The sequence below is a fragment of the Ciconia boyciana genome, chromosome 7, assembly GCF_034638445.1.
Source record: "Ciconia boyciana chromosome 7, ASM3463844v1, whole genome shotgun sequence".
In the NCBI taxonomy this organism is placed as follows: Eukaryota; Metazoa; Chordata; class Aves; order Ciconiiformes; family Ciconiidae; genus Ciconia; species Ciconia boyciana.
The window spans coordinates 31216330-31238280 of NC_132940.1; the positions used below are offsets into that span (position 1 = coordinate 31216330).

The 21951-nt window shown below is 38.5% G+C and overlaps 1 protein-coding gene across 5 annotated transcripts in view; it reads right to left on the reverse strand.

Annotated features, from left to right (window-relative positions):
* The window catches only part of CEP350 (centrosomal protein 350), a 77678-nt gene that overhangs the window by 39980 nt on the left and 15747 nt on the right, over positions 1 to 21951 (reverse strand). For 2 of the 5 annotated variants that reach the window (XM_072866310.1, XM_072866309.1), the window contains exons 6-18: positions 19339 to 19952; positions 18698 to 18808; positions 14949 to 15062; positions 11752 to 11895; positions 10275 to 10930; positions 9478 to 9599; positions 6889 to 7952; positions 5441 to 5594; positions 4075 to 4238; positions 2913 to 3102; positions 1130 to 1350; positions 842 to 1005; positions 18 to 176 (exon numbers count right to left, since the gene is read on the reverse strand). In XM_072866310.1, the coding sequence (XP_072722411.1) occupies positions 18 to 176; positions 842 to 1005; positions 1130 to 1350; positions 2913 to 3102; positions 4075 to 4238; positions 5441 to 5594; positions 6889 to 7952; positions 9478 to 9599; positions 10275 to 10930; positions 11752 to 11895; positions 14949 to 15062; positions 18698 to 18808; positions 19339 to 19952 (3877 nt within the window). The remainder of the gene's footprint in view (positions 1 to 17; positions 177 to 841; positions 1006 to 1129; positions 1351 to 2912; positions 3103 to 4074; positions 4239 to 5440; positions 5595 to 6888; positions 7953 to 9477; positions 9600 to 10274; positions 10931 to 11751; positions 11896 to 14948; positions 15063 to 18697; positions 18809 to 19338; positions 19953 to 21951) is intronic. The other 3 variants (XM_072866314.1, XM_072866312.1, XM_072866313.1) reach the window with 3 other exon arrangements.

Consider the following 21951-nt stretch of genomic DNA (forward strand, 5'->3'; position numbering starts at 1 on the left):
GGCACAGATTTACTTACAGCATTTTGCCTCTTACACACTCCACATTTTTTGAAGGGCAGCATTACCTGAGCTGCCTTCTGCCTTGCCTCGTCCAGTTGTCTCTGACTTTCTAAAGCTTCTTGTTCAGCCTTGATTTTCAAAAGAGCTAAGTCTCGTTCATGGCGCTGCTGCTGTGCCTATAGATCAGGAAAACGGGTTTTAATCATGCAAGTCAAATGTAAAGACCTTTTGTGCCTTAGCCACTGGCTGCAACTACCTCTGAAAGATCTAGATCTACTCTGCTGGTGGTGCCTCTTCTGCTAAAGTAAAATTTTCAGCCTACCAACTGACACTCTCCCTTTTTAAGTAGAGAGTAGACAATGCACATTCCCCATACTCTTCCACCACAGTGTAGAAAGAAAGAGGATTTAGGAGACCAATTGATTCAAACTAGAACAAGAAATCTTGTCAACATAAGGAAATTTCAACCAAAAATACCCTTTTCATGGAATGAGACAAATTATCCAGCCTGAACAACTACACTGCATGGCACTGGGACCCAACAACAAACCCAGTAAATAATCAAGTTTTAATTTTACTGAAGTACACAACCAAAGCAGTGATTCCAGCTAGTGGTATATTAATGACACATATTCTAGAGTCACCAGTTCCTTGGTGTCAACTTAAAATAAGAAAGATAACGGACATTAACCCTAAAAAATGGACATTATCAGAGATGCTCCGTCATGCCCATTACGATTTTTCTGCATTGCTAACAAAAGCATAACTCGCCCTAATTTGATTACTTTTCTTGCAAAATAAAAAAAAGGAAGGTTAGGACAAGGAATTATTTTTCCATTACCTTTAGAATCTGAGCCAAAGAAACACTCTCCTGCTGGGCAAGTGATATGCCTCGTACTCGTTCTACATCTGAAAGCTGTCGCACAGACTCCTCAATGGCACTAAGGTAGTTCAATTCTGCTGACAAACGATGCTGAAGACCAGCAGGGGAGAAGCGCATACACCCTGCAGGATAAGACTTACTAGTCAACCTCCATAGACTTCAGTGCCCCACATCAAAAAATAAAGAAAAAAAAAAACCCAAAAAACACTGCTCTAGGATTAGTATGGTTTTAACAAAACAACTCACCACTCGCTGAGGCTGCTCCTGCTACAGACCTACTAGTTCCCAGACTCAGGTCAGGGAAGGCTACGTTAGGCTTCAGCCCTGATGCTGTACTTCCAGAAAAGCCAGCAGGTGACTTGACTCTTTCTGCTGTATTGCCTATAGAATCAAACTGCAACATTTTTTGGGAACCGGAAGATGGGGAAGAAGTTGGCGTCTTCTGGGATCTTCCCTTGTCTGAGAAACTGACAGTGAAATGAAAAAAGAAAGGAGTCAATACTGTCCTAAGTCCAGTCATTTGATAAGACAGTAAAGCAATAACCTAGTTCTTCCATTTATATACACCAAACTGATCCACGCAAAAGGCACATTCTTTTATGGTTTGCACAGGCTCAGTCTACCTCTAGGAAATGGCCTCATGAGATGGGTTTTGTACCTATATCCCAGTTTAGGGTTAAGTTTCTAGAGCACCCCATTTTTCCCCCAAGTATTAAACCTAGTTAGCACATACAAAAAAAAAAAAATTAACATAGTATCTACATGTTCTACATGGCCAGACAAGCAGTTTCAATGCCTCCTGTTCGGAACCTGGCATGAGAAAGTCAGAATGCGCTCACCTGCATGTGCATTTACATATCTGTTTTGAGAGTCTGAGTGAAGAACTTTGTTCTAACCACAGGAAATCAGGGCAATACTTTGATATCAGAATATGATGATCAGTATTTTTAAAAAGTAAACAGGTTACTATCAGCATATGGACGCAACTGAATGTGGTAAGCCACTGCCCTGAGTCTTGATCTCTTTCATCAAAATGCAATGAAATGCTTGAAGGCCAAAACTTGACTTAGAGAGTTAGTAAGATACTAAAGTAACATTTCTTAAGAGAAAGTTAGTCATCTCTTTCCAAACATACAGAAAATGATGCAGACACTTCTTAGATGTACTATTCCAATTTTATTAAGCCAAAAAGGATTAACAGTGGCTGCTTAAATTCCTTAGGAAGACATTCTGCTTTACTTGGCACATCTTAGGAGGTCACAGGACCTTTCAAACCCAATACTGGGTATCAGTGAAAGTCACCACTATAAGTCAGTACCTCAGAACCATTCTGTACGCACACAGAATGAGTGAACGACCATTCATATTATTTGTTGCTTTTTAGAAAAAAGTACAGTCAAAACTAAGCTCAATGTATTTCATAACTATCTTCATTGCACAATTAGCAGAAAATAAACTGCATTCATAGGTAGACATACAGAGGATGCAATAGGAAAAACAATTTTTCTCTTCCTCTACACTCTTTTCTGAGGTGCAGTTCATCTCTCAAAAAGCATCATCTCACAGAGCTGGATAGGCTTATGAGTATTAGCTGCACACAAGTCTAGCCAAAAATGTCCATGGATCCTACTGAAAAGAGCAAGATGACTGCATAGGTTGACTAGCTATTTTTTTTTCTCCACTTCCTACAGACCATTTGTAGAAATAGAAAACAAAAATTGTCTTTCAATGCTTAAGGTACTGAACCTGACAGGATACCTATATTGGCCAGTTATCCTTAAAAAAACCAGAAGGGTCATTTAGGGAGGAATCACTGTTTTGTATTTTCTCTTACTACAGTCATCTACTTCAGGCTTTCATACTAAAATACAGGGAAAAAAATGTTTTCTGCATGCCCATCTTACTAGCATTTGATAATTTATGTTACTTTCCTTTTGCATATCCAAAGACATAGCCATTTTTGATAACATGCCATAACACTACCAAGCTTAGTTATATTTGTTGTATTTGTAACATATGTTCATGTTACCTCATCAGGGAGTGTCCAGACAAGTCTTCCAGTGTGCTGTCTGTATCTGGGTTCTGCTCATGATTTTTATTAGAAACTCTGCTACTCGATAAGGACTTCTTTGCCTGTTGGGATCCCCACTCTAATTCAGATAGCATTTTATCTTCTTCCACGGGAAAGTGGTGACAACTTCCATTGAAAGAGCCCAACCCTAAGAAGCAACAACATTGCCAAAAGTTTGTTTGGTATTCTACGTATATCTTACCATCAAGAGCCCCTAAACAAATAATTGAGAATTTTTTTCCCTATTTAAAGATGGCCTTGAGTTAGAAGTCTGTAAATCCAACAAGCAAGAAATGTAAATTTGGCAGTTTCCTATAGGAGATTAAGTTCTCTTCTGCATATTGTGTCCACTGCCAACAAAACTGTCACTCAGCTTTCATTTCAGCACAGTATTGGTTTAAGTAAAGAAAATACACATTTGACTCTTCAATACTGATAATTAGAATATAGCCTAGCTTTCTTTGGGTAAGCTACAGAATTTTGAAAAAGTAAGAAGCGAGATAACTTGGAATGCTCAATCCTATTTTTCTCATCCTTTTATTGGCTTTAAACCTAGCTTTTTCTTATGTTATCCATTGCTTACACTATTGTAAGAGTTGTACACTATTGTAAGAGTGTACCAAATCTCAAGTTTCTTCATGTTTTTGTAATGTACAAGTTATTGTAGGAAGAAGTGTATTTATCAATTTGTGCACTTATGAAAACTGCCTGTGATCCAAAGATGAAGCATATAGGCAAACTTGTTGTCACCTTCATAAATGTGGCCATAACTCTGATTTCTCAGCAGCCTATTGGAACTTCCTCAGTACAGAATCTGAGGATAGTTCTCACATGATATTAAAATTAACTAATCTGTTAGAAGGCTGGGTTAGGAAAGGAAAAACTTTCAATGCTGTTAACAACCTCTTTCCTATTTAATTGTAGATGACTATTTTAAGGTCAGAGGATAATCAGAGTCAAAAAGAATTTAGGAAGGAATCAGTGGAGAAATAAATAAATCATCCTATTGGTATTAGATTACAGTTCCAGATATGTAGAAAGACTGCAATTTTCATAACAAGAAAACCTTAAAACCTCCTTCAAAAAAACCAACAACTCTACAGTCAAGTACTGCACTTACGTTCCTTTTTCCCTCTCTTTTTAGAGGAAGCAGATGAGCGAGAAGATGCTGCAGACCGTAGTCCAGATGAATGCTGGGAAGCAAGTTCTACAGATCGAGGTTCATGGGGAGACTTCCTACTTGGAACTTCTTCCTGAATGCTTGAATTACTGCTGCCAGCAACACTGAAAAGGAGCACACTGACAGTGATTAACTAAGGACTTCCAACTCCCGCATTACACTGTGCACAAGAAATCTACCACACTTTAAATTAGAGACAGATGGCTAAAACTGCACTAATCAGCCCATCTTGAAAAGCATTGATTTTGAGATTAAAACCTATGACAGCTAAGACACTAGGAAGTTGGACATGATATTGAACATATTGAAACATACTTACAATAATATGAAACAGTAAAAGATGGATAACAACCATCCTTTCCAATGCTAACTCTTAAGAGCTATTTGACTACAGACTTGAACAACATAAGAATGACTCCAAATATGACGGCATTTTAGATAATCTCTGGGCATACAGATATCATCAACTGACAGAAATATAAGCAATTTTGAATAAAGGATTACAAAAGATTTGCAAAAAATAAGGTAATGTATCATATACTAAATAATACCAACAGAAGACCTATCAAGAAGTTTAATCAGAAAGAAACCATTTTTTGCAGCCAACATTTTCAGTGTGCAAAGTGCCTTTTACCTTCCTTTCTTCTGAGGTAAAGTATCACCAGTATAAACACACAACCTTCCCTGAAGTGCCCAAAAGATGTAAATATATCTCATTACAAAAAAGGGGTCTTAGGAAATTCAGGAAGCCACATTAATTCAGTAGGAACATGGATAGTCTAGGATTTACAGTCTTCAAATTTTAGTCTGAACAAAAAGTTTTAAAAGTTCTTACAGACAATTTATGTATCCATTACTAAGCATTACCGAACCCTTACTGAAAGCAATTATAGGCTTTTTACAAAATTTTGAAGTACTGAAGGTATTTTAACACTTTCAAATATCTTTTCTTTTTTCTAATTTACAAAGGCTAACTAATTGAGCATTATAGCAGCCACACAAGTTGGAGAACGAATTTTCACCTGACTACAAAGGGTAAGAACCTTGCCTAAAGCTACCTGCCAGACTAAAGAAGAACAAAAACTAGACGGAGAACAGGAATACTTGACTCTAATCTTTATGTCTTAACCATGCTGGTTGCTACATTAACTGCAAGGTCCTAAGGAAATACCTCATCACTTTGACTAGTATTACAATACAGCATAACAGAAAAGATATCCAGCATATTATGAAACAAATTTTGCATTAACTATTTTCTGTCGAATTCTACATTTTGATTTTTACAAGAAGTCTAATACACAGTTACCTGAGGTCACGTGCAATCTTTTTGTCTGTTAAAGTGCCACTTCCCTGCGATGAGGCAAAATCATCTTCGTAAGAAACCATGCTCTCTGGAGGGCTCATGGCAGGGAGTAAAGGGCGCAGAAGGGCAGACCCTCCACTTGACCTTTCATCAAACACTAAAGTGTAGACAAAGAGGGAAAACACAAAAATGATATCAAATGCAATGTGCAAACAGGTAATAAAGCTGCAAAAATTAAAATGCTCCCAACCATGAGTTAGAGACTTCCTTTCAAATACAAAAACATCAGAACAACAGTATAGCCATCCCATGGCAGTTTTAACACAACATAACGAGCATAGTCTTCCTCTTTTTGTAAATTACTGAATACTCTACTTCATTAACACAGGCCAGCTACAACATTCTTGAAGAGCATACTGCTTGAGAGTAGAGCCATCTGCAGAAAATTTAAATGCAATCATCTTTAAGGGAAATAAAACAAGGGAAAAAAGAATCAAGAAAAACCACAAGATAAAAATCAACTGCTTAGACTCAAGGCAAGAGAAACAGTATTCATAAAATGAAGAATAAATTCGTACAAAAAAATTAAAATCAAATGAAGCACCCTGCATGAGACACTCGTAAAGCATACCCTAAGACACTAACACTTGAAATGGGCTTGTTTAAGCAAGAGACTTTCCCTACTGATATACCAAAACCTTACCTTCTCAAAATCAAATATTGTTACAGGAGTTTTAATTGTTGCACTACTTTGAGACATTACTGAGTAAATCATATGAGCAAAGATGCAAAAGGAAAGTCCACATCATTCATCCACTGAAGTTACATGTTTCTAATAATAAAACTATATTATTCTTGTGTAGCAAGAACTCGGGATATATGCAAGCACTCGTGTTTATGCCATGAAGTAAGTGCTGCATAAAGCATGCATTTCATCTTTCTGCCTTAACTGAAACAGGAATAATGTGTTATTACAGATGATCTGGAGTGCATATATAGTAGGAGGATGCAGGTTCCAATCCAGAGGGTCTGTTCTCCATGGTGGAGAGAACCATTTCCAAACAGACTCTGGGCAATTTAGATTTAGTATGCCATTTTGGATACAATAAATGTAAAGTTTACATTGACAGTTCTGTAACTATGGGTGTCCTTAATACATGTAACCCAGGATATGAATTAGTTACCCATCTAGAAATACAGAGCAATCTAACGCAAAAATAATCTTCTTCCAGCCCAAAACTAGGTTTTTTTTTCAATTCTTCTTTTCCTTAGGCAAGAAGGCAAAAGAAGGGGGGGGGAAATAATTTACCATCCAGAAGTAAAGTGAGAAAGCCTTACACAGATTCATGTTGAGACATCTAAAAGCACATTGCTTACCTGTGAAGTATAAAGTGTAAGGAGTGGTAAGACTGGGAAAATAGTAATTCACAAGAGCTTTGAGAAATTTTTACCTTTTCCATGAAACTGATAACTTTTCGCAAAGATGTTGATGACACTGTGCGGACTTCCCTTTGCCAGTTCCTCCCATGGCCCCTTGCTGTGTGCACCACTTGTCTGAGTGAAAAGTGGCAAATACTTCTCAGCTTCTTTCTGAAACTCCTTTATGGGCTCAAAAGTGTTTCTCTCCCGAATGCAAAAATCCTTCTCTTTTAATGTGTCCAGCATCTTCAGTGGCAACTGTTTGTGCTGGCCTCCTTCCTCTTCAGAGAGGCTTCCGTCACTCAGGAGAGGCCCTTCACTGATGGAGTCGATGCTGGACTCATGAGGAATTACAGCTTTGTTCAGAGCATAAGCCTGGTTTTCATGCCCTGGGGAATCAGTCTGTCTCTTAGATAAACGTCCCAGTATCCCCTCGTGCCTGTTAGCAGCGGGGGACCTCATTCCAAGGCTGACTGCAGCAGTATGAGGCCTGATCATCTCAGGGAGCTTTTTAAATTCACTAAGGTTGCCTACCCCAGGAAGACTGTCATCAAAGGCTGTATGAGACACACAGGTACCCAACATTTTTTGAATTCTGGCCGAAAAAGCATCTTCATTTTCCTCTCTCACAGGAGGACTCACAGCCTTTGCCCACCGCCCATCATCCTGGTTTTCTTGCATAAATTCATGGTCTGAGTTCCACACAGTACCATAATTGATACCAGCCCCAGCCAACTTTTTGGCTTCACTTTCAATCCTGCTAGAAAGAGAAGCAGCTGTAGCTTTCAAAGCTTCAATCCGATCTAATTTGCTCTTATATTGGTTAGCAGTAGGTTTTACTAAGAGATTTTGCTGTGCAGCAGGTGAATTCAGGTACGGCTGAGGCATCAAGGTCAGCGATCCCACAGGTGCAGCATGGCTCCTCCTGCCTGCCAACATCGCGTCACACTCCTTTGACAAAAGGTCCATCTGCTCCAGACTCCAGTGTTGGGAGCAAGGGCCTCCACTTGAGCCCATGAGAGCTTGCGGGTGAGAGAGCTGGACTCTTGGGCTCAACCTGTCTGGCTGTACCCATGGAGGCTCCATCAAATCGCTCCTGAAATGAAAAGTCAACATTGAAGTTGATGACTTATACAAGCACTGTTGTTTTAGACTAAAGTATCATTGCCACAAATTCGTTTTTCAGGAAGAAATACTTTTTGGTGGAATCAGAGGGGCAGGGAATGGGACAGGAAACAGTTACAGAATGTTATTTAAAAACAACAAACAAGACACAAACAACACAGCACCTTCCAAATTTGAAATGCCATTTATGGTGTACTTGTGTGTTTTAGAGTTGTAACAAGCTGAGTGTTTTCATCATCATCAGTAAGTCTTTTCCAAAAGTTTCCTGACTTCAAAAGGGAGGGAACTTTTTTTTTTTCTTCCTTGGAATTTCTTAGCCTCAGCCTTCCCCCTCCAGTTGAACCCAGCCCATGTTTCACTGGAGCTGTCACTCAGGATAGGCATGAATAACACTTAGAGAAAAGGAGGACTGGAAATACAAGGTTGTTTAAAGTTTTGTAAGACACCTTTTTTATTTCCAGATAGCTCCCATTTGCATGACAGGAGCTCTGTAGAGACCTTCCTTTGCTAATATCAATTGCACATATTCTGAATACTAGGAAACCTGGGAAGTCCCTCACAAAAAATGCTTTTCTGCTTACGATGAGATGCTTACTCTCCAAATAACTTATGCAGCCCTTTAAGTCTCATCTCTCCCCTACTATTAGTACTTACATTTTTTCCTTACGATGTTACACTAACAATATTTACTACCATATGGTTTAGCAGCCTATTCTATACACTGTACCACGTAGCATTCCTAGTGCTTCCTTGAACTTTTCCAGAAAGGAAACAGGTCTCATAGAATTTACAAAGTCAGTGTGGATTTGACCAAGTTAAGGGGAAGATAATGAAGCAAGTATATATTTAAGAAGCAGACATTCATTATGTAATTAAAAATGAAGACACACTTGCACAACAGGGATATTAAGGATATGCAAGAAACTTTATGATTTTTAGTTGCTTATATTTAAGTGTTTGGTTAGGCACCTTGACTTACAGTAAGAAAAACTTTGATAATACACTGAACAATTAAAAATGGGGAAAGCAGCATGAAAGGAAATAGGGAAAGGCTAGTTCCAAGCAGAAGTAGAGGTTTTTGGTAGAGACAGTAACTAAAGGCTTGAATCTAAGACAATAGATTAAATAGAAACATTGAACCAATCAAATAAGAAAAATCAACAGACATATTCATATGATCAGCTTCTCTTGCCTGATGGCAATGGCAGAGGAAATATAGTCTCCCAATATGAAATGCACATCCCCTCAATGTCAGCAAAAGATTAACAGCAACCACCATTCACTTTATTTATTTACAGACTCACTAAATACCCATAGCCAAAATTTTCATATGCTTTCCTGCATCAGCTTCCTCTTTACTGCGAGGAAACGTTGTAATTGCCATAAAGACAATTACTCTCGCTAGAACATGAACTTAAGAGCCTTGTCTATTTTCACCTCTCAAAGATGAAAACTAGAATATTTTCCTCTCTCTCAAAAGGCCCACAATGGCTCACCTCAGTAGCGGCTGCTGTGGTTCTGAAAGCGACATGTCACTACTTGAAGATGCACTAGGAGGACGCTCTTGAGCCTTGTTTTCTTTGTCGGATTCCCCAGATGGTTGATAACCAGGTCTGGGCTAGAAATGAAGACAACCAGAAAAATGCATTTTCAAAAGTCTGCAGGAGTTTAGAAGCTCTTGTCTTATTAAAATTGAACAGGCTTGCATTTCTCAGTGTAGTATCACATCTTTCCTACCACACAGAGACTTAAAAACACAAGATGTTTATGTTCTCGTCTCAGCAGACTGTACTGGGAAAAAAGCTTTCCTCACACACTGAACTAGTTCAGCCAAACACATCAAATTGATATTAGTATTTTACCATGTATTAATCTTCTTTCATATTCAGTTTCTGATTAGCAAACTTATTTAACTCACTGCTGCTGAAGTTTGTCCACTGATTGAAAGCAACTTCAGACAAAGCTCTTCAGTTCACAGTTTGACTGATGTTTACAGTTTTCTTAAGAGCCAACCTTTATAGCTGCTGTTAGCTAATATCCACAATTCTGCTTCTATTTATAATAAAGATGATTTCTATTCACCTTTCTAGTATGCCTTGCTGTGCCAAAAAGCAGCCACCAGCAAGGAGGCTCCAAATCAAAACCACTATGTTTAAGCAAAAGCTACGCAGTTTTCTTTGTATCCTCTTTCTTAACTGATAACCAGACCAGGACAACTCACAACCTTCCTAAACATATGACCTCCTATTCCTGCAAACAACTACAACACATTAAGTTAGTGAATCAGCTATACCTGTGTTTCCTGCACCGTAGGCAGCTGAGGTGGCTCTTCTAAAAATGTACGTTCCAGCAATAGTTTAGAATAGGTTTCCTGTAACCGTTTGGCTGCTGAAGGCTCAGGAGGAGGCACATTCTTCACTTTAGTAAAAGCCTCCTTCTGCTTTCTGTAGAGCTCTTGGAGCCTTTTGTTCTTCTGTTCTGTTGCCTCCTTTTGTGCTTTCTTCTCTTCATTCTGCTTCTTCTTCCTTTCCTCTTGCTGCCTGATGATGTACTGACGAACCTCATCTGTATCATAGTGACGTTTCTTAGAGATTACCTGAGGCTCCTCACTGGCAGCTATCTTGTCCGGTTTCCTTTTGGTTGGGCTGTGGCTCCTGGCATTTTGAGTAGGCAAAACAGATTTCTGATTCTGCTTTTCCACATCTTTCTCTTGCTTTGTACTCATGGAATCCAACTGCAAGTCATCGAGAATTCCACGTATCTCCACAGGCAGGAAGTCCTTATTTACAGAGGCATGATCTTCTTGATTATCATCTGGAAGAGCAGCTTCCAGTTTCTTCAGGTTATTCTCAGACCGTGCTTTACTTCTTGACCTTTCAGAACTTCTTGAAGAGGTTTTACAGGTAACATCCAGTCTAGAATCTGAACCTGTCCTTCCAATACAGCCTGCTAAAGAATAAGACTTGTCAAATATTTCAGGTAAAAATCACATTTGGGAAATTACATGCCATCACTGAAACAGCTGCAAAACTGAGGATGAAGGAGGAGTGCAGATCTCACTGTAAACGTGCTTTTGCTTCATTCAGTGCCATAGTCTGAATATAGCAGCCTTCGCTTAGACTGTGCTCACACCCTTTATACTCTTACCAGCCTCACCACCTCACGGGTGTAAGAAGCACAGCAGCTACCACTGTCCCTTACTTGCCCTGTCTGAGATTCTGGATGAATTCTGAAAAGGGCTGGTGGAGGAATCAATGAAGATTTATGATGCACATAGATGACGTTATATAATATCTGGGAGAACCACAATTCCTGTAAAACAGGGATGCCCAACCATAGCTTATGTATTATATGCAGCACATCTGGAAAATTCATCTGGCCTGTGTATAGCCATTCCTTTCCCCACTAGCTTTAAGAGGCAAAGATGGATTGCAGGTGATCCATCTTTTTGGTTACAACCTATTTCCCATCTTTTCCAGAGCTCCTGAGCACCTTCACAGCATGTACTGCCCCTCAAGTCACATGCGCAGGGCAGGCTTCCCATGACACCAAGAAAAGTTCATAATCCACCCAGGAAGAGAGGTTATGCATCCCAACCATGGATGCGAGCAAAATTCTCCCCCCTCAAATCCCAGGTTAAAAATAGGAATTATTTTAATAAGAAACTGATTACATTCTATCTCAGAAGTCTGCTTTATTCTGCAGACATGCAATGTTATATAATAAATTAAGTACAATGAAAAAAGTCCAGTGATAAAAGTACAACTTACCAGACTTGGCAGCTCGCTCTCGTCCTGTTCTGTCACTAGATACAGCTCTTCTGTCCTGTTCTATTCTGGGAGCTGGACCCAGTATCTTTTTTACTAGCTTTTGTCCCTCCCGCCAGGAGGATGCACTTATTACATGGTTTCCACCTGCACAATAAGTAATAAATAAAAGTCAAGCACTAGATGGATTTTCCAACGTATCAAAAAGAAGTATTTATCGCAACCATTAATCATTTCTATACCATTTAGTTCTGCATAAGTGGTATGGCTGCAGTTACACAAAACAGTCATAACACTGATGCACCATGAAGACACTCAACAGCTGAATCACCTAACTACCAGTGCCTCATGCCTACACATAACACAATGTAAAAATAAAAAACATACTGTAGCACATTAAAGCCCTACAAAAATTGATTTAAAAAAGAAAAAAGGGTTATACAGGTCTAAGACGTATAAGCAAACATTACTGGGGAGAGGAGAAATATTTGTGGAGGACTGAGAAGAAGCTGTTCATCTCCACTTAAATAAGAAAAATAAGAAAAAAGATAAAAGGATCTAAAATGTTGTAATAAGAACAAAAATAAAGGTGGGAGATAAAAAACGATTCACCTTCATATTAAAAGAATATTAGCCGATATTCTAGGAAAAAAAAGCACTTGAGAGGTTTTTACAGGTAATTAATTGTTGAGATAGGTGTCTTGTGAGGATGTTAAAAAATACCGAGCAGCAGTTGTTCTACACCAATGCTAACTCACTGTCCTCCAGCTGCGATTTCTGTACCATGACTGAAAACAGTTAAGATGAATTAAGTATCAACTAATAGGGTTTAAGAACAGACTGCCTTGCAGGTGACAGAAACCCAATCAAAATGTTATTACTATTGTTTTATCATCCTACATATAATTAAATGATAAAAACTGGGTACAGTGGCATCTTTACCTAATATTAGTTAGATTTATTGGCTAGATTTATTCAAGTCACCTTTCATCCCACTAACTTCCAATATTATTAATAATTTTTTTGAAATAATGACCTTAAAGAGCTTTGGAGAAAAGCATCATATATAAAAGAAAAGTATTAATAACCTAATTCAGACCATTTAGCAGTACTTTATTGCTAGAAAAGCACCTAGCTTGAATACACAATTTGCAGTTGATTTCTAAGCATTCAACTTCAGGTTCTACCTCTGACAGCACTGCCTAAACAAACCCAGACACTGCAGCATGAAAACAACACAGCCAAACAAAAAGGGATTGCACTCTGAGCCCACCAGTGAAATCCAGGACAGCAGACCAATAGTGTTTTGGCAATCCCAGTCCTCAGTTCCCACCTCCCCCTTTCTTTTCTTTTTGTTATTTTAAACCAGAAGGAGGAAACCTGTTCAGTCAGAAGTCTGTAGCCCACTATTCATTCATTTACTAACAGTAATCCTTGCTTGCATTGTAAGTTATCCAAGTATTTTATAAATCTGTCACTTGAAACATGTCACTACAAGCCTCTTTGAAACAGACATATCAGCCAAAGGGGTTCTCTTGCTGAACTCACTGTTCTCAATTACTTCTGTGTGCATTTAAAAATGCAGTGTAAAGTCTCATCTTCCATTTCAAGTCAGCTGTTTGAACTAAAACACGCTAACGGAGCAGAACATGAGCTGTGGGTATTTATAGCCTTGGCTATGTTAAGCAGTTTCTTATTGCTATGACTGGAGGAGGATGGACCATCACGGATATGCCACTTAGATATGGTTCTTATCTTGTAGGGATTTCAGGCCATCATTCTCACATTTAATCCGTTACGGAGAATAATCATTGCCATTAAAACTTGCAGCAATCTCTGTGCTCCTCCCTCACTTGGAACTGTCACAAATAGGTAAATTAGTTTAGTATAGTTCCTTAAGCATGAATTGATCAGCATAGGAAAGGGCAAATCCATACTTATCACTTACTTTTAAGTATCAGCATTCATTACCACAAAATATTCACATGCAGCTTCATGATTTACAGCATGCAGAAGCACATATTCACTCTCTAAAACCCCTTTGTAATAATCTTTTAAAGCAGCTTTTTTTCTTCAACTAAGTGTTTACCGATTACAGGTCACTATATGTAAGGAGAAATATAAAACCCTAAAAGGTGCAAGAGATGCCTAACCTCACATGTATTTAAAGAAAAAAAAATTGCTCTGTAGTGTGATTGCAGTCATAACTACTTACTTTGTATGAAAATTAAAACCAAATACAAAGCAGATGTGGAAGTCTTCCTAATTCTTTTGGTACACACAATATCAAAGATCAACATTACTAGAAAACTAAGAAGCACTGACAGAATTCCACATGTAGTTAATTTCATTTTCTACTATAAGGCACTGCTCTACAGTAACCTGCTCACATCTTCTCTAAATACTTTAATTTTATCTCATAGACAGTGGAAATGTCAGTCAACGGTGAAAATAAAAAAAATCTTAATTGGTAAAAGAAATAAGCATTCCTTTATAAATATCAAGATTTGTAAGACTTGTCAAGGAACGTGTTTTCACATTCTTTCACTAACTGAAAAAGCCAGGAATGGGTCAAGCCAGAACTGAAGGTGCAGGACAGCAACAACTTGACACAGGACATAGAAGAACAACAGCCTGAGAAGAGCCAGAAGGACATCCTGTTCTCTGCTTCCCCGTTGAGAAATCATACAAGAGAACAGCTTTCACTGCAGCCCCTCCTCACAGAGGAGGGCAACTCGGCAAGTCCTGCTGGCACTGATTTTAGTATCATCTCCATTCCTCCTCTCAGCATTATTCACTGAGCTGTCGGTCAGGCACTATCCAGCTTCAACACAAGCAAAACAGAAGCAGGATCCAGAACAGAGCCATTGCTACTTTTTGTCTGTGTTGACCTGACAGATGCCTAAGGATACTCCCCACACACCAAGAAACACACACTCTTCAGCAGTTTCCATAAGGTGCACACAGCAAGCGGAAAGGCAGAAAATTAAAACAAACCAAAAAAAGCACACACAGCCAGCCAACCAACAAAAACATACACATCCCCAATGAAGCATACAGCCTACAAACACGCTACAACAGCATTGTTGCACATCTGAGAAGACTTTGAAAGCAATACGCTTTAATTTTTCTTTATCTTGAGACAAAACTCATCTCCGAAGGACATGTGACAGTCTTCCCTCTACAGCAGAGCTAGTCACCTTGTTTGGACTCTGGACTTGACAACCGCGTCAGTTTTTGCACTTTCCGCACTGGTCTGGTTGCTTTTTTATCTTTGTTTCTCTCACTAGGTTTTCCTTTCACTGTTGAATCCTCTAAAAACAAACAGAAGCTGTTAAGTGATATCCCACAGGAAAGCACATAGAATAACAATCCTACTTCAACATTTACCTTGAAAAACCAGAACTCAGAGAAACACAATAAAATCCACTGACTCTCACAGGTTAAATATTGAGATCAATTACTCCTAGTCCAGCATTTTAAAATCCTCATAGCATGAAAATTTTTAATCAAGTGCTGTTTACCTACACACCAGAACACAGTGAAGCCAAAGCAACATCATAATAGATCTTTACAAAGTTCATTTTCAATTTTAAAAGAAATGTTGACAGTTTGACAGGAATAACTGTTGGTTCTCTTCTACTATAGATATTACATTTCACAGTATTAAAGTTCCACAAGAACACGGAGTTCCTTTACTCCTGAAACACACAGGCTGCTGCTTCCACATTAACACGTGACAGCACACTCACTCATTGCCTCCATGCTGGAGCATGAAAGACAGGATACCCGTGCGCTCTACTTTCTGCAAAACTTGTTGCAGAATTCACCCAGTGATGCAGAACCATTCTGTATCCCCTAAGCCCTCATTCACAGCACAATTAGGTTTTAGGCTTTAGAGATGCCAGGAACACTTACCAAAGATATAGTAGTATTTTACCATGTTTTCACAATAGGGCAAAGAACAAAAAGGAAACCTGAGATGTGGCTCAATCACCAACCCCCTGAGTGGGCTTCCCAGCTGCCTAAGGTACAAAGCAGAGACAAGCATTGCTCAAGAAGGACAGGCAAGCTGTATATTCAGTCTCAGCAGTCTACACTGGACATTTTCAAAGATTTGTTAAAGCACTTTAGTTTACATGCCTTGAAGATGCTCTTTTCTTAATCCCAAAAGTGAACTGTAGATAAGGAACTCCATGGCCACTATTACCACTGTTTTCCTGTTCCTCTTCTCTAAAGAATGTGATCAGACAACCTAAAACAACCAGGATGCAACCTCCTCCACGGATAGATCTGAAGCTTTATTTAGATGCCAATACTAACTTTTACAGCCCCTAATTTCATCTAAATCCACTCTGACGGATGCCCATAGGAAGTATCAGAGACAGAACAACAGGTCATATTAAAGGATGTGGGAATGGAATTTTAAGTCTTTCTCCCCCTTAATATCCCTTCCTTACAAATTTTCCAGTCGTCTTCGAGGCTGACAACAAGCGCAGGGAAGACAGAATCAATGCATCAAGTACCAGAGTCCTCAGTGACTGCATTTGCAGATCCAGCTTGCCTCACCTCTTTCAGTGACAAACAGTTCCTTCCTGATACCAGGAATCTGCAGGCCACTTCCCACTCACTCTATTCATATTACACCGATTTTGTTCTAGTAAAGCCAATCCTGAACATCTTTAAGACAGAATTACCGGAAGCTTGGGGTCCATACACTATCCTTTAGCCTAACTGCTAAACCAAGATAAAGTGTATGGTCTACACTTACATGTAAAAACCTCGTTGCAGGAAAGAACAATGCTTCTGTAGATATTAGAGATCTTATAGCTTATTTTAGCACTAGAGAGCATGGAACAGTTTTGATACAACTGACTGTACACACCCAAAACTCCACATGCTGTAACTTTAATATAGAATTAACACATGAATAGATAATCTGACAACCTAAAAATACATTTAGAGTATATATTATGTACAGCACCAGCATTTGATTACTTGGAATCAGCTATTCAATATAATCCTTTCAGGTCAGAAAGGAGACATGTTCCATGACAGCTGTTCTACGCAGGGCATCAGGACAGGTGTATGGCTGAACACACACAGAGCTCCGTCCTTTTGTAGACAGAAGCCCACTGAACACATGATCAAAATGCCTTTTTAACTGGACCTCTTCAACGAAACTTTTCAAAAATTTGGATTTCTGTAGAGACCTCATGAATCATTGATATTATGCTTGTCAAAACTAAAAAAAAAAAGCTAGCGTAGATTAAAAGTCTTCAGATATTTAGCATTAAATGCATGGACTGATGCTGAAGAGTATCTGCAAAACAATTTTATTGAAAAGCAGCTGCTGTCCTTTCTGAACTTTTTTTTTTTTGAGTGATTCCAGAAAAATTCCTCAGTGCCTTGTCAAGCTGTACAAGTAAAAGAATCTAATAATTTTCATATCAGCCAATATACTATCAGCATACAAAGAGGTTTGCAATCTCATCACATTTCCTCCAGTCTTAAATATGTTTTGACCAATGAGAAAAATTATTTTTAATATGTAATAAGCAAACCCTTAAGCTGCAAAAGTAGAGGTTCTCAGAGGATTTTATCTTCCATTCCCCTTTTATTCATCTGATCTCTTCCCCTCCCCTATAAAGCACCTATTACACTTTTGGTCTTTTAGCAGCGTAACTGTCAAGCCAATATAGAGCATTTTTTAAATAATCTTTGCTCATATTTTTAACCATCAGAATATTGTGTTGCTAAATGAGTTCACCACTTAAAATACACCTTTTTTCCTGTGTTGCCATTTTGCAACAACGATATTTAATGTTTTTCAAAAGACCATTAAGCAAAGAAGAATGAGTAGCAGTTTTCTAAGCTTTTAGCATTCAACATTCTCTCCTACACCTTCACATGGATAAACCCCAAAGGTAATGTTCTGTTAATTTACCACTGCAAAGTTACACAGTCTCCCCTCCCATATCCCATCCAAGCCTTACAATAATGAAGGTAAAAGAGTTGTAGAGGAATTAAAATCTAAATTATTTAAAAGGTTTCCTAAACCTTCTTCTAGTCTACCTGTTCTCCCACTCCTCAGGGAATCCAGGGAAGAACTCTAAAAAAGTCCTTGTGTACAAACCTCTGGGACATAAATTTCTCCAAGAACTTCAAGAGTTGGATTATGCCGATATAAAGCAATACAGTTCTACAAGTTCAGAGATATTAAACCAACCTAATGCCATATAATCTCACCTCCACCACACACATCTGAAGGCATACCCCTTTTACTGCAGGCTACCTGCTGCATTTTAAATAAGTATTCCCAGAGACTTTCCACAGCAGATGTCCCCCATCTCCCATTTAGCTACCTATACGTTCCAACTAAACCACTAACAATTCCCAAAGCAGCTTCGGGACTGAAAATTTATTAACACCATACTGAAAGAAGTAGAATTCAGGCTTCAACATACAGTGCAGAAATCACTTTAATGGTGTTAAAGATGGCAAAAAAAAAAAAAAAAAAAATCAAAATTGTTCCCATGAGATAATATAGGTTTCATCAAAACCAAAAAGTGGTTTGTTTTTGTCCTTTTAAATGGGAAGTTGCATTCATTCACACAAACATGTACAAAGAAGTTATAAAATTAAACAAAAATTGTTCTAATTAAGACTTTTTTTTTAAATTCCTGTCTCAAAGAAAAGCCATCATTTGATTCTTTTCAGTATTGATTTTCTATTAAAAGTATTTTAGCAAGAGAATGGGGAGAAAGATTTTTTTTTTTTCCCCGTTTTAGTGTTCAACAAGTTACTCCTCCTGTGGAGAGAAGTCCAATATATTTAACACTCAATGCTTCAATTTTTTGTTTCCACAACCTTGTAGACTTGTACAAAATAAATTGCTCTGCCTCTTAGAGAAGGTTGTGTGGCTGACTCCATTCAGTTTGTATCTCACCTGTTAACTGGAGTGCTATATCCCTATACAGCTCCCGACTAATGTGAAATTCTTCCTCATGCCAGATCTTTCCATCTGGAGTGCGAATCTTTGTTTCAGAAGGATTGAAACCTGAAAGTAAAAAATTTAAGAGTTTAAAACAACCGCATAAAATGTAAATAAAGCTTTTTCAGGGTGGAAGGGTTGGGAAACTGCCAAGCAAGAAAGGAACTACTTGAATTTCTAATGCTAAATTAGAAGAAAGCAATACACCAGTCTGCCACTTGCTCACAGTTGAAAAAACAGCAGACTGGATGAAGAAAAGATTATTAAAAATGTGAAATGCTTTCTCAATCAACACAATGTTACTAACCTCTGGGACCATAAAAAATATGAAAATAAAACCAGACAGTAATAGTGAGCTTCTTTTTTTATATTAATTTGTAAGAAGAGACAGGAAAAATTTCAAAAGAATCCACACTTCTCTAAATTGGCAAGAATGTATTTTCTTTCTTGTCCGTATCTGTGATGCTAAACCATGCTATCCACTCCTGTATTGTCCAAACACGAGTCATGTCCATGTTCTGACATGTTGCTCAATGAATTGAGCTCTGCTCCTTCACCACATATAACCAACAGGGAGAGATTCTGCATCTCCATACCTCTGTATGACGGAGCAGCAGGTGCAGCTGCCACTTTCCTGACTTTGGGAGTCACTGCATTCTCCACGTTTGCAACCACAACAGGTTGCTCAGCATATCCCGAGTGCTGCCCTCTGCCACCTAGCTCTTCAGAATGCTCCCACTGCTTTCGAATCCGCTCCTTCAGCTTCTCCAACTTAGCATCATGCTGCCGCCGTTTCAAGATTTCCAGCCTACGAGCACTAGAAGTGCTTGTGGCAGAAGGGGAAGACACTTTCAGTTCACTGTCCAGGGATGTGTTACTCTGAGGAGTTTTAGTGCTACCCTCATCTCTGGTGCCACTAGTTTTTTCATCTTCCAGTCTTGGAGGTGTTGTAACTTTAAGAAATGCCTCATTTTTCTGCAAGGCATCAATTGCTGGTCGGTCATTCAAATACCTAACAACAGTCTCATCTGCAGCAGAAGAACATGGGCTTTCAAAATCTCTGCTGTGTAGATCCCGTTCATCTTGGTCATGTATAGTACGGCCTGATATTTCAGTCTTCCCTTCTGCTTCACTGAGGTCCAAACTAGAGAGAAGTTGCTTGGCCTCAAGTTGGCTAGAACTGTGATAAGACAGAGGACTATACGTATCCCTGATGTAACAGAAGGAAAAAGAAAGTCACCATCAGAAATACAACTGTAGGACCTTCCAACCTAGAAATCAGCATGTTCATTAACTAAAAGAATTATTTCCTATACCATGTCTCCACTTTAAAGGCAAGTTCTTTTAAAGTTTGATCACCATACATTTAATAGTGCAAGTCTGACGAAACCAGAAGAGGTTTCTGTTCACAATTTAATTTTCCGCCCTTTCTAGCTGAACAGGACTACAGAAAAAGTTGAGGAGCTGAAATTAGGGCATGTAGAAAAATAAGCAAGCAGTAATGTCACCCTTCAATTTTTTAAAAAAAGCTCTGAATAAAAACCAAGTGTAAAACTTAAATGAGAAGCATCATTAATATATGTTCTCTAAAACAAAGCAATGCACACATGCACAGTTCCTGGAGAGCATATTCATTGGCAGAGAAAAAAAAAATAAATTGCACCAAAACCCCCTGCCCTGGATTTGAGCATTAAAAAGGCAAGCCCCTGTCAAGAACTTCAGAGCGAAGTGGCTATACTGCAACAAATGTAAAGCTTACTGAGAGCTCAGGAATTCAACAAACTAAGGATATCTCAGCATTTTTTTCCACAGAAAAAACAGACTCCACCTTTGAATAGAGTCATGGTACATAGGTTGTTAGGACAAAAAGTATTTAATATTTTTACCGATGAGGGGCTGAAGACGTGAAAATCTGGCACCTAAGCTAGCTGGCTTGCTTCTTCAGTGAGCATGTTTACAGAATTCATTTAAGCCAGGTCATAACATTGTACTTGTGAAATTGTCTACCTCTCTTTCTTTAGTAGCACTCTTCTGTCATACAGTGTAGTAATCATTACCAATCAATATAAAAGTTGAGTGGTTTAATTGCACAGAATTTCACCAAAAGTATATATATACACATACACACGCACATTGATTGTTCTATCCCTTATTCTGTTTTTTGTTTTCCAATGCATACTTTAAGCATAGGCTACAGGCTGTTCTCAGAGAAGGAGTAATGTGTTAATGTAGCAGCTCTGATGTTAATCCCTGAATTAATCCCCCCCAATGCCACAGTCTTCTTACTGTAAGAAAGCTATTCTTTTCAACTTAATATAATGGCATGAGTCAAGCTGCTCTCATTTTCTTCTTTTCCCTGAAGTCTGTTAAATTTACTACATGTTTTTAAAACAAATAACTGATGTATGTAAGTTATTCCAGATAGGGTAGACAACAGAGCTGTTCAATTAACAAAACTGACCCAAGATTACACAACTGATCCAAATCAGCCTCTCATGCAACAAGGAAGGAGAAGAACCTCACAGCTGACATGAGAAGTGGAAAAGGAGACCAAAACTTAGATGTTAGGATAACAATTATTAATAGAGATGTAGTGGAATTAAAAAAAAAAATACTTCTGTCCCAACTCCGCCCTAATCCATCAACAGCAATCTGACTTCACTGGGAGAACATTTAGAAAAGAATGCAAAGTACGTGTTAGAATCCAATAAAAAACTATTATCAACCCAACCAAGCTATTCACCAGGGATAAGGCCTGTGCAAAGAACGCGCACTGCTTACAAAACGCAAGGAATTGAAGAAGTTACAGTAAAAGTCTTCTAGGCTCTGATATTACAGCAAGTTATAAATAGTTTATTTCTGCTGCAGGATCTCTTTCTTTTTGAAAGTTTTTGAGGCATCTTATATTCAGTACAGTACTTTAGGTAGGCTAGGAAAAACAGTCTTTCTGTATTTTCCTTCATTCCTCACACCCCACCTCGTTCTACGGCCTGTAATATTCTGTGCCACTTTTTCTCCTTGATACAGCTGTTCTTATTTGGGTTTCTCACACACACAAAAACTGAATGCATCTTTAGTACTAGATGTTCTTGCTCTACACTGTCCTATGGTAATACATTTGGGAACATGTGCTGAAGAACTAATGAAACAAACTAATGAGACAAAGAGGAAATTTTGGTCCTTACTACTGAAACTAAATACCTATCAAA